The sequence below is a fragment of the Typopeltis vanoorti genome, chromosome 2, assembly GCF_054136105.1.
Source record: "Typopeltis vanoorti isolate ZY-2024b chromosome 2, IOZ_Tvanoo_1.0, whole genome shotgun sequence".
Classification (NCBI taxonomy): Eukaryota; Metazoa; Arthropoda; class Arachnida; order Uropygi; family Thelyphonidae; genus Typopeltis; species Typopeltis vanoorti.
In genome coordinates, this window is record NC_143550.1 from 125953042 (window position 1) to 125967282 (window position 14241).

Genomic DNA, 14241 nt, shown 5'->3' on the forward strand with positions numbered 1-14241 from the left:
CTAGTACAGCAACAGACAAGAAAGCACGTGATTTTGCATGTTGGCGACCAATTCATATATCCTTTATTTCTTTCTCCCCTTCAGCATGAATCTTGGCAAGTTGCCAAGCGAAGCTCTACAAAGTGTGGGTGTACAATATATGGGACAAATAGTAAGGGTGAGCAGACAGCAGCAGCAAGTGTGAAGTCACAGATGAGAGATAGCACGGATAAGACTAATCACAGACCAGGAAATGAATTATGCTTATTTATGAACTCCAGAAGTACCAGAAATAAGGGAGATGAAATTGTTGCATTGATTGAGTTTATTTGCCCTAAAATAGTTGGAATAAGTGAAACATGGTTGGATGAAAATTATATATTGACAGGAATAGAAACAGAAATGGAATGATGTTTTGCATGATGATGATAGGAAGGGCAAGAAGGTAGAGGGAGTGCTGCTGCTGTGGAAAGCAAGGGAATTATGTCCACACAAGATTGTGATATAAGGAGAAAATGTCGCAATGGTTATGAAGCAGTATGGTATGAGGTGGAGGTCGACAGAATAAGACATATGGTTGTGTGTTGCTATAGACCACAGAATGTGGAGGGTGGAGACAAAGAAACCTATAGTCAACTTGTTGTGAGCAAGTGAAAGGTGACTATTATGGGTGATTTATTATGGCAATATTGATTGGTATGAAAAGATAGTGTCAGTGAATAAAGAGAATGAATTTGAGTTATTAAGGAACAATGATCTCAGGCAATATGTAATGATGGAAACACAAGGATTATGGGTCTTAGATCTGGTTATACAGGTAGGTATTCAAAAATACGGCAGCCTCCGGACCTGAAAGGTGCCGGGATTTCAGATGGTTATATATGCTGTATATTTTTAACAGAAAATGACTACCTGTACAGTCCTTTAAAGAAAGAAAATTAAACACTAAATGAAAATCTTATGAAATTTTAATGTTCACCAACTAAATATAACAGTTCTACAGAATTTTAGTTCAACTGAATAAAATAGTTCCTCAGAATTTTAATTAATAAAATGTTGATGGTGGTGACAGCACAACTGGTTGAATTGAAGTTAATGGCAGTGGATTATCAAGTGTGGACACCACTGCTGCTTCTTCCTGCTTCCTAGCTATTTTCTTGAATATATTGTGCAGTGTCAGGTGGTTCATATATCTGGGTCTTTCTCTAATAAGTTTATCTTGGAGCAAGTAAACATTCATAATTTCTTGTTCACTTACAAAACTTCGTTGCTCTAGTCCAGCCAGCAGTTCAGATGTTAACATAATTAACCTGTCAACAGAGATTCTTTCTCTCACATCTTCCTCATTTTCGTCACTGCTTTCATCTTCATCACTACCTGTAGAGGCATTTCTCTCCAGACTTTTAACCATATCTACAATTTCAGAATCAGTGTAACGATAAACCGTAGGCACATTATCAGCAACATTCACCCATTCTGTTAAAACATCTTCATTTATCCTTGATGAAAGCTCCTTGGCATCAGGATTAATTACATCTTTAACAGAAGCAAGAAGTTCCTGTATAAGCTGCTTTTCTTTGGGAACCCTAAATCCTGCAATATTATTTTCAGTGTCTTCGTTAGAATGAGAAGTAAACATTAAACTTGGCCACAATTTATGCCATCCATTTTTTAGTGTTGATGTTTTCACAGACTTCCACACATTAGCAACACATACACTGCATCCTTAATGTTGAATTCTTTTATAAACTTCTGTACTCAGGTACCTGAATTAACTGAACTCACTAGGCACCTCATTAACAGGGATTGATACTTACACTTCATAGAACGTATAATACCATTGTCCTGTGGTTGAATTAGTGATGTGCAGTTGGGTGGGAGGTAGACAACAAAAACATCATCTTTCACTAGAAGATTAGTTTTTGGATGTGCCGAACAATTGTCTAAAATAAGAAGTATCTTGCAATTAGGGTCTAATCCAACCGAGTTACAGTGAGCCCTAGCCTCAGGAACAAAACAGTTTGGAAACCAATCCAGTAAGTTTTAAAAGAGGTATACCGTGAGTAGACATATCGATACAAAATTAAAAACGAAAACTCGCGTACAAAGATTTAATAGTATAATGTAATACCAATCCAATGTAATATCAGTGGTAACCCACCCCTTCTTGTTGGCACGGTAATGGACAGGAAACTGTGTCATACTCTTGAAGGCCCTCGGATGTAAACTTTTTCCGATAACGAGCAACATACATCTATGGATACCCACAGCATTAGAGCAGCACATTACCGTGATGTGATCCTTCGAAGCTTTAAACCCCGATGGCGATTCTGCATCCTCAGTTGTTAGAGTTCTTTTTGGCGCACATCTCCAAAACAAGGCAGTCTTGTCAGCATTGTACACTTGTTCAGGACTTAAACGTTCATCACTAACTAACTTTGCAAATTCATCCATATATGCACTAGCCACATGTTTTTCTGCTGAACGTTTTTCCCCACACACCGCATGAAACTGTAAGCCATGTTGCGACTTGAAACGATGCAGCCAACCTTCTGAATATTCACACTTGCATTGCAATCCCAGCTCTTCATAAAACATTTTGGCTTGTTCCTTTAATAAATCACCAGAAATTTCCACATCTTCACTTACACGAAAATTAAACCAGGTTATGAGAACTTGGTCCAGTTCCAAACTTTTCCCCTCCGTTATCGACTTCTTTACAAACATTTGCTTTTTTGATACACTGTCAGAAAAGAACTTTAACAGTTTTTTTTTCCTGTTTTTTTTTAATATCATGCACTGTTGAAGAGCCAATGTTGTATGTTTCACAAATGGTTCGCACAGACACATCACTATCAAGTTTTTTAGCACTTTCACTCTCTCTGCAATTGACAACGTACGATGATTACGTTTTATGCCACCTCTTTTCTTTGCTGAATCCATAATGGAGGCTATACAGCAGCAAATAAATGATAAAATGAGAAGGAATAAGCAGGTTATCACAATGCTTATCGACTACAGCACCATCAAAACATAAACATAAACAGAAAACAGTGGCATGCCAGCGCGGTAAATTTGAAAATGCGCACTCCGAAATCCATGCCAGAGATCTGAAGGAACCTGATTATCGATGGCCGGATTTTTGAATGCTTACCTGTATCATCAGAGGATGTGATTGTGAATGGAGTGTCTAATCTTCCCCCCAGTTGGTGAGAGGACCATGAAGTGATCACTTGGGTCATAGCCAGTCATATGAGAACTTCTGTGAAGAAGGGATATATGTGAAACTACAAGGCTGGTAAAAAAAAAAAGATTAGAAGACAACTGGGAGTTATAGTATGGAAACAGGAGTTGAATGGAAAGGAGACAGATGCTGCTTGGGCATTCATTGAGAGCAATTTAACAGCAGCAATGTTTGAGTGTATTCCAAATGTGTAAAGGCTAAATAAAACAGGAGTAAAATGGATGAATGAAGAGACAATGTGAAATCTGTAAAAAAAAAAAGGCAATGTGGAGGTAACACAAAATGAATGTTGGCAATAGTCAGTTCCATGAAGGGTATATAAACAGGTCAAGAAGGTGACTCAGTTGGTAAAGACAGCAAAAGTGCAGTATAAGAAAAATGAGCCAGTCAAACTAAGAAAAATCCTAGTGTGTTCTTTTAATATGTGGCAAGTAGAAAAAAATTAACTTTGGAGGAATGCTAGTTCATGAAATTGGCAGTATGGTGATCAATGTAGAGGACATAGGTGAAAAGTATTCAATAAGCAATTTATCAGTGTTCATCATCCTCAAACGAAACATCATGAAAATCTGAAGTGTAGAGAGTATGGTGGAATATGGATTGATGGGTGAATGAGCAGGAGGTATATGAGGAATTAAGTGATCTTGTTGTTAATAAGGCACTAGGACTTGACAATATACTTAAAGGAATACCATGTCTTGCTAGCAGAGTTGTGTGAAGAAAGCAGTTCGTTTTGTGAAAGCATCAGATGAGTTTGAGGGACAGATAGAGCTGTATAAAAAAAGATGAGCTACATTTGAATGAATTTGATTTGAGTCAGTTGGAGAACTATTGCTGTAAGAGAGAATGACTAAAGTGAATATAAGACCTGAGGAAGGAAGAGGTATTGTGGAACAGCAGGTGAGCAAGGTAGGCAAGTTTGTGAATGGAGGGGTGGAGGGGTGAATGGCAGAAGTGGAGAGAAGGAACACAGAGTGGACAAGAGTATGGAGTGGCAAACCTGAGATGGAATGGAAGGAGGGAGGGAGATCATAATGGACAGGGGAACACTGCACAAAAAGTGTAGAGTTTCAGGAGTAGATGAGTGTGTCTGCAAGAAATGATTAAGACAGTCAAGAATGTGGGGGTTGATATTTAGGTCTGGGGATGGGGGTGTAGTATCAGTGATGATAGACAGAAATGGATAGGGAAGAGTGTACAGGAGTCATGTCCAAAAAACGGGGTTAGTAAGACTTGGAACTTATAGAAAGAGAAATGAGCTAATGTGTATATTTAGCTAGAAATATTCAAAACAAGCAGAATGAAATTGTAGCATTGATAGAGTTTGTTCATCCAAAAATTATCGGTATAAGTGAGACATGGTTGAATGAGGTTGACATTCTGACAGGAATAGAGATAGAGGGATATGTAGTGTCTTTTGCAAAGACAGACAAAGCAAAAAGGAAGGAGGAGTGTTATTGATGATGGCATAGAAGTTATGCCCATCTAGCATTGAGATGCCAAGAGCAAATACTGACAGTGCTTTTGAAGCAGTATGGTATGGAGGTGGATAGGATGAAATGTTTAGTAGGGTAACATTAGCTATGGGCCTGGTAACATGGAAGGCAGTGAGAAGGAAATGTTTAGATAAATTGGTCTGGATAATAAGAAAGGGTGATCATTGTGGGTGATTTCAATTAAAGTAATATAGACTGGAATGAAGAGACAGCAACAGGAACCAAAAGAATGAATTTCTTCAGTTTTTAAGGGATAACGACCTTAAGAAGTATAATGGAGGCCACACAGATTGAGGGTTTTGGATTTGATTATCTTATCAGAAGATATAAATGAAATATCACATTATCATCCAGTTGGTGAAAGTGACCATGCAGTGCTCACTTGGGTGGTCACTTTCAAAAATCCATATTAGGATTTTTGTGAGAAAGAGTTATATGCAGAATTATAAGGTGAGTGATTAAGGCAAAGTCAGGAGGCAGCTTGCAGCCATATCATGGAATGAGGAATTGCATGGGAAGAATATCAATGCTGCTTGGTTTTTACCCAGGAAGGATCTGGCAGAGGCAATGACTGAGTGTATTCCAAAGGTCAGGAGATTAAATAAAGTAGATGTAAAATGGATGATGAAGAGGTGAAGTGTGAAATTTGGAAGAAAAATGAAAGAAAAAAAAATCAGGAAGGAAGGTGACCCACTTAGTAAGGATAGCAAAAGAGCAATATGAGCAGCAATTAGCAAATTACACTAAAAGAAATCCTAGGGAGTTTTTTTGATAAGTGGCCAGTAGAAGGAAGAATGATTGTGGGAGGATGATGATGTTGGTCAATGACAATGGGAGAATAATAAACACTGAGGATATAATAGATGTACTGAATGAGCAGTTCATTAAAGTATTCCATCCTTATGACATAATGCAGAACTTGAGAGCAGTGTGATGGGGAAGGAACCACTGATGGTGAATGAGCAGAAGGTATATGAGGAATTGAGTAAACTTGATGTCAATAAAGCCATGGGATTCGATGGTATATCACCGCATGTCTTGAGGGAATGTTCCAGGGAGTTAACACCTTTAACGTACATTTTCAATATGACTCTTAGATTAGTCCAGGTCCCAAAGGAATGGAAAGATGGCAAAATTGTTCTGCTTCATAAATGAGGTGATAAGACTAAAGCTTTGAATTATAGGCCAATCTGATCAGTGTTGGAGAAGCTAGTGAGGACATGGGTTCAGAACTGGGTGGATAGCAGCAGAATTTCTTTAGTGGATGGCATAGATTTGCTAAAGGATGATTGCGTTTTAGCAATCTGCTTACTTATTATTATTATTATTATTATTATTATTATTCAGGCCTCCAAGGAGTCAAAAGACTCATCGAGGGAGGTCCTTCCTAAGACATAAAGTCTGTCAAGACTCATTGAGGGGAGGTCCCCCCCCCTGAGAAACACAAAGTTTATCATACCACTCTTTAAAGTCACTGACCGTTCTCGCTCCCACCACTCCATCAGGCAATGCATTCCACGGCTCAACCACCCTCCACACAAAGAAACCACTCCTTACCCTCTTGCTCACAGTTTCCTTTCGTAACTTCCAGGGATGGCCTCTTGTCATTACTCCTTCCCGCTGATCAACCAAGCGAAAGAACTCCCCAGTGTCAACCCTGTAACCACCTCTCAACAGTTTAAAAGTCTCAATCATATCACCTCTCCTTCTTCTATCCGCCAAACTCTGCAGTCCACATTCTCTCAGCCAATCCTCATAACTATCCTTGTACAGTCCTGAAACCATCTTTGTCATCCGTCTTTGTATCCTTTCCACAGTTAATTTATCCCCTTCAAATCCTGGGGACCAAATCTGAGAACAATAGTCCAAGTGTGGTCTGATCAGACACTTATACAACGGAATGATAACCCTCTTATCTCTGCAGGTCAGTGTCCTTCTCATAATAGCAGCAATCCTCTGTGTTACCTTCACCACCTTTGCAATATGTCCCCTAAACTTCAGGTTTCTATCAATCATCAACCCCAGATCTCTTGTCTCCCCTACTAACTCCTCCCATAGAGTATGCAGCATCCCATCGATGTTTCCCAAACCTCAAGACCTTACATTTTGCTGCATTAAACTGACACCCCCATTCATTTGCCCATCTATCTAGCTTATTTAAATCCTCTTGCAGGGCTACCACATCTGCGCTATTACTAATAATCCTTCCCAGCTTCGCATCATCCGCAAACAACTGAATATCCCCCTGCAATCCACTGGCTATGTCATTGATATAAAGGTTAAACAATATAGGTCCTAGCACTGAGCCCTGTGGGACCCCACTTGTAACCCTCTGCCTCCTGGAAACTGCTCCACCATACACAACTCTCTGATACCTATCAGACAGCCAATCCTGAATCCAGTTGACCAATCTGACATCCAGACCCATGTGCTGCAACTTAAATATCAGCTTATCATGTGGCACCCTGTCAAATGCCTTTGCCAAGTCTAAGAAAATTGCAGTATATGCCTTTCCCTCATCTAATGCTCTTGTAACTTTATTATAAAAGGCTAGCATATTGCTAAAACAAGAGCGTCCTTTCACAAATCCATGTTGATTCTCACAGATAACATTACCCTCATCTGCCCAATGCTGTACACGGTCCCTCACTACTTTCTCCAAGATCTTAACAACTACTGATGACACACAGACTGGCCTATAATTAGACACTTCCAGTCTGTTACCACCCTTATGCAATGGCACTATCTTACCTTCCTTCCATTCCCTGGGCACCTTTGCCAAAGCCAGACTTATTATAACAAGGTGACAAATACATTGGACAAAGGGGGGGGGGGAGGATGAATATATAGTAGCATAGTTAGATTTTGCAAAGGCTTTTGATAGATTACCACATGACAAAACAGTAGTTAAATTGGAACAAATGGGGTTGTATAGTAGATTAGTGTGCTGGATTGGAGATTGGCTGTCTGATAGGTACCTACAGTTGTGTAGGTACTTTGCATCATCTGCAGCAACTGTATAACACCATTTAAGCCCTTTCCATGCCATTTCAATACAAATTAAACAGCAGTGTCATGCCCCAGGGGTATGTTTTTGGGCCACCCAAACCTTATAATTGTTTAATTTGTATTGAAATGGCATGGAAAGGGGTTAAATGGCGATATACAGTTATCTGCAGATGATGCAAAATTGGGGAGAGTTATCAGAAGTAGAGCAGATGTTGTAGCTTTACAAGAGGACCTAAATGGGGACTGTCTGAATGGGCAAGTGTCTGGGGATACGAGTTTAATGTTACAAAGTGTGAGGTTTAAAATTTGGGAAGCAAAGATGGTATGCAGAGTATAGGATTAATGGGGATATTTTGGAGAAGATGGAGGATTTCGGGGATTGTGGTGGATAGCGACTTGAAATTTCATGGACATTTTGCTAAAATTGTGAAGATGACAGTGGATTATGGGAATGATACAGAGAACACTGAAGTAAGAATGTGCTGATTCCATTGTATAAGACTTTGATTAGGCCGCATATGAATTATTTTGCACATTCAAAAAGATGATGAGATGTTAGAGAATGTCCAGAGATGATCGACTAAGTGGGTTTCTGGAATGTGGACTATGAGAAGAGGTTGAGAGAATGCAAATTATAGAGCCTAGTGAATAAGAGACATGCTTAAGATGATAAGTTCATAAGGGGTAATTACCAGGTTAACATGGATGAGATTTTTTCATAGAATATCTGGAGGCAGGGGGAATGAGAGGCCATCCCTGGAAGCTGCTTGTATAAGGTGTGAGCAAGGGAGGGGTGGTGGTGAGGAGTAAATCTTTTGCATGGAGAGTGGCTGGTGATTGGAATGCAGTGCCTGAGAGTGTGGTGAGTGCAGGGAACAGTTTTATTCATTATGTGCAAATTTTTATTTGGTTGGTGAGTGGAATGCATTGCCTGAGTGTACTATGAATATAACTTAGATGCATTGAATCAGTTTAAAGCAAGGTTGGATGAGCATTGTGTGCAATAGTATGTGCCTCCCACAATGAGTCTCTGACTCAGTGGATGTCAGATGTTAATAATAAAACAAGAACCAAACCTTGGGAATTCAGAAGCTAACTCTAAAGAAAACTTTGATTGATGGAACCAGAGGCATGTGGTGAGGTTCTGTGTAAAGATAGAAAAATCAGAAATCCATGGTGAACTCAGGAAGTTAAAGAGGCAGGCAAGGAAAAGAAGAAAGTAAGCTGAAAGTTCTGGGTAAGTAAGTCGCCTTGTGTTCCTAGAGAACACAGAGAAAAATGTAAGAAAGCAAAGAATTGCATAAAATTAGCTAAACAAAAGTCAATGAAAGACATTGGTAAGAACATTGAAAATAAATATCAGAAAAGTGGTAAAATATTCTGGAGGCTATTGAAAAAAGTCAGAAATGGAGGTAAAAAAAAAAAAAAAAAGAGTACTGTAAAAGGAATCAGAGATGATAAAAGGGACATGAAAACTGAGGAGAAAGATATTCTTGATTTGGAGTAATTACTTTGAAAGATTGTTAAATGAAACATGCAGTACTTGAAGTAGAAAAAGCTATCACAAACCTGAAATGTGGGAAGTCAGCTGGAGTAGATGATATGCAACAAGAAATGCTAAAATATGAAGGTATAAAAGTTTTACAGTGGCTACACTCCATAATTCAGAAGCCCTAGTCAGAGGGTTGAATTCTAGACGATTGGAGTAGAGCAATCATAGTACCCATCTATTAAAAAAAAAAGGGAATAAAGCTGAATATGAGAATTACAGAGGAATTTCTCTACTGAGTGTTCCTTGTAAGATTTATGCAAGTATTCTTGAGAAGCAGCTAATAAAAAAACTGTGGAGGAGAAGCTTGGTTCAGGCCAAACAGAGATTGTCAGGATCAGATTTTCACTATAAGACAAATAACTAAGAAAGCATGAGAATATAACAAGAATCTGTATTTAAGTTTAGTAGATTTGGAAAAGGTGCCAAGAGGAAATCTGTTCAAAATGCTCCAGTTATTGTTGTTGTAAATGGGGCATTTTATCAAGCAATACATAGTCTCTATTTTGGTTGTAAATTAGCAGTTAGAATTGAGGGAGGTAGTACAGGAAGGTGGTTTGATGTTAAGTCAGGTGTGTAACAAGGATGTACATTATCTCCACTGTTATTCATCATATATATATATATATATATATATATATATATATATATATATATATATATATAGATCACATTATGAAGAAAAGCAGTATTAAACCTGATATCAAAATTGAAGATGTTAATCTCAGCTGTTGACTTTATATAGATGGTGTTATACTCTTAAATAAATCCAGGACAAGTCTGCAGGATTCCCTGACCAAATTGAATAACTGCTGTAATAATTTTGGTATGAAATTGAGCATTAAAAAGACAAAGACAACGAAAATAGGCAGAAATATCGAAAACATCAACTGCATCCTGAATGGAGAACCTATAAAACAAGTAGAACATTTCAGCTATTTAGGCAATATTTTCAGTGAAGATGGCAAATTAAATTTGGAAATACACAGCAGAATTAGCAAAGCAGTATGGTAGGAAGTCAAATGAATAAATTTATATATAATAACAGAGAGATTAGTCAATATACAGCTAGTTTACTGAGAGTTGGGTTAGAATAAATCATTTCAAAGACTGGAGACCACAGATATGAATCCCGAGAAAGATTAGGGGACTGAATGGATAACATGAATGGCAGTATCTTATTAAAAATGAGGATTTTAGGAAAGAACTTGACTGCTCACATTCGGGAATGTTAACAGAGCTAATCACAGGTGGTATGGCCACTTCAATGGAATGGGAAAGAAAAAGACCCAGAGTTAGACTAAGATATAGGTTGATGGATTAGAAGAGAAAAGATCAGAAAGATTAGAAGAGATAAGAAAGTCCTTAGAAGAGCGCTTTCTGCTTAGCAAAGTGCCTTAGAACCGTGGCTCAAACTGTGGGCCGTGGCTGTGAAATAATGCAAACAAATTTAAAATGTTTTAAGACTAAGTAGATTTTTCTAATCTTAAAAGAAACGTATTTAATTTTTATTATTTATTATTTCCTTTTTGTTATTTTTTATATTTTAATAGAAAAAATCACACACGCTGATGTTGGTTCACAAATTTTGCTTCCTCTGTATTTGGGTGCTTAATGAATATTAGTAAATATATGCTTATTCATATAAGTTTCATTTCAAAAAGTATTGATAAGAAGCACAAAAAGCTTACAAATGCAAAATCTTGAATGGAAATTGTAATGAATATAAATACAATAAATATTATAATAATATACGTCTGTATTACAATATTTTTTATCGATGGGGGCCATGAAATATTTTAATTTTTCCAAAGGGGCCCCTTTACATCCATAAGTTTGGAAAGCACTGCCTTAGAAGATAGAAATAAGATCTGATAATATTGGAATGTTGACAGATAACAGATACTTTTCCTCCTAATCTGGAGGAAAACTTCTGATAGTAAGTTAGTAATGATGTAACTATTCATGTAGTACTATAATAAAATCCTGTACACCCCCCTGAGGGTATCTGTCAGGAATTTGATGATGACAAAATTAAAGAATTCAAAGTTATCCTACAACTAATTGCACTGGACTAATTAACCACCTTACCGGCCATTATGGATCAAATACGCATCCTCATACGCTTCGTATCCATCATATATTTCAATGTAATACCTGATAACTTGGATGTATATATACGTCTTGGCCGGTAGCATGGTTAAGATGAGTGCTGATGCACAATGCACTCTTAAAACTTTCATACATCAATAAAAATGCAATCACATGGTCAAATTGATGTGAATTTTGTAGCGTGGGTTGCATAAGCCACACAACAGCACACCCAACCTAAATGGGTGCCTGATACCACTGATTAAAGATAACAAGAAATTTTATACTTCGTATTTTTTATACCAAGTACATAAAATTTAAAAAAAAAATTATACCAAATATAAAATTTCTTGGTATTGTTAACATATAATAAAGTCGAGGTAAAAAACTTTCGACATGTTTTGTGTGTGTGTGTGTGTGTGTGCACGTGCGCATGCATGCATGCCCCCCCACACACACTGAAATTCTGCTTCTTTGACAAAATCCACGGATGATGATACATATGCTATGCTCTTATTTTATGAGAATGTTTTTGTCATTTGTCCATTTCATATATATTTTCTGTAGATAAATCTGTTATGGAGTGACAATTATCAAAACTCTAGATATTATTTGAAATATTTTAATACATTTAATGAATAAAAATCTGAGTAGTGCAGATGTATAAGCAATGATATAATTCAAATTATGAAGAAAATGTTCACTTTTGAACTTTCTAGAGGAGCTATTGCAATTATAATAAATGTAGCATTTATCATTCTTTGAGATAAATAAGAAAATATGAACCCAAACTGATATTTAATTAACCATCCAGTTATAGTGATAGTACTACAGTCAGTGTATTGCTAATAGTGTTGGAGAGATATCTAGTCATGCTGTGTCTTAGTTGAAGCCTTTTCTTAAAAAATTGAATTTTTTTTTATTTTGTTTTTAGTTAGGAACATTTAACACATTTGAAAAATCTTAAAAATTACTAGTAAAAGATTTAGAAAAATCTTTCTGAATATTAAGCAGAATCCAAATATACTGACTTTAATAACTACAACAATTAAAGTTACTAAAATATATATACATTTATCTGGAATTTTTTAAAAGTAAATGGGAGGAGAAGGACCAACATCATTTACGAATGAATTAGCAGATACTGACTTATTTAATGACAGTTAATAATCACAGCTGATTACAGATTTAGGAATTGTTAAGATTAACAGATATAAATTTAGTTTATGGCCTAAGAAGTAGATCTGACTTTATAGGATCGCTTAAAAAAAGATTATAAACCAAATTTGATAGTTGCAAAAACTGTACTATTATAACAGAAATAATAGTACTATTAAGTGTAAAAGTCAACAACAACAAAAAAAGGGCTTGAGGAGGCAGATTTAGAAGAACTGAGTACAAATGGAATAGTAACAGTCCTCTATTAGAAGTAGATTCCATAAATGTGGATCAATTCAGAGAATGTAGACATCTATTTGAAAGGTGGATTTATACTTGACGAAGTATGAAACAATCATACCTATTCAGGTTATAATCCAGCTTTCATATAGACTAATGTTGTTTCAGGTTATGCCCAGTTTAAAATCACAGGACTAGGTATCAAGTCTGTTGATCATGTATATTCTCTCTTCAATTGTCTGGTTTGTGGCAAAAAAACAACAACAACTAAGTATTAGAGTGATTATGCTGTCCAGGACATCATATGATAATGAATATGACTGTCTAAATTATGAAAGCATAACTTGGCTTGATAATCAAACTTGGAATCTGAAATCAGACTTCAAATAAAATGAATTCAATATGAAACTTGATAAGAAATTAATGGCAAAAAAATAAATTAATAAAATAAATAAATAAAATAAAAAAATCCTGGTATTTCACATGCCAAAAAAAGAAAATTATTAACATAATGAAGACCTTGAAAATAAAATGAAATATATTAAGTCCATTCTGAATGTATAAAGTAAATTACAGATTCTAAACCCAAGTGTGTATAATTCTCCAATAATGTTGCATCATTTATTACTGGTAGTTTCCTAGATATCACCTTATGTATGTTCATTTTTTGACACCAGAGCATATGCAGAAACAAACTAAAAAAAAATATAGATATTAGAAAGGAAGAAAAAAGCCATGCATAAATAAAAAGCTATATCTAAGTGTTAGTAAGACCAACCGCGCTTTTTCTCTTTTTTACAACCCACTTCATCTGAAAGGTCTCTACAATCTGAGATTTGGTTGCATCTCCGGGAATTATCAATACAGTTCCCGTCACCACACATAAACTGGTCATATCGACACTTATTCTGAATGTCTGTAAAAATAATATCATGGGTTAAAATCTTTTTTAATTAACTGGTTTTAATGTTAATGCATTAGTTGAAAGTATAATAAGCATGTTATTATTTTAATACATTCACAAAAAAAACATGCTTTTTATTAATTTCTAAATAACTCAGGAAATTAGCAAAGAAAAATCTAGCAGCATGCAGAATAATTAATGCATAAAATAATTAAATTAAAATGCATTCAATTTTATTATAAAATAAGTGTTAATAACTAAGCTTAACATATATTTGAATATTTTGGACATTAAACATTTCATTCAGGTTATGAACCATCCTGCACAAAATCAGATTACGTTCAAGAGAATTTTATTAATGAAAGACGTTTACAAAACATGTAAGCATGCATGCATATACACACGAACACACACGCATATACACACAAAATAAATAAATGTACACATGCATAATCATTGATTATTGCACATGGGAAGATGAATATTAATGAAGGAGGATAAAAGAATGTTTTTTCCACCTTAATTTTTGAAAACCACATTCCGAATATATATTTTAAAATATTTAGAAATT

General features: G+C 36.0%; 1 protein-coding gene across 6 annotated transcripts in view; it reads right to left on the minus strand.

Annotated features, from left to right (window-relative positions):
* LOC150109418 (basement membrane-specific heparan sulfate proteoglycan core protein-like) overlaps positions 1-14241 on the minus strand; it is a 1783738-nt gene that overhangs the window by 267999 nt on the left and 1501498 nt on the right. For 5 of the 6 annotated variants that reach the window (XM_090413063.1, XM_090413041.1, XM_090413033.1 and 2 more), the window contains one exon: positions 13545-13682. The exons of the other annotated variant lie outside the window; for it this stretch is intronic. In XM_090413063.1, coding sequence (XP_090269189.1) covers positions 13545-13682 — 138 coding nt within the window. The remainder of the gene's footprint in view (positions 1-13544; positions 13683-14241) is intronic. 6 annotated transcript variants of the gene reach the window in all.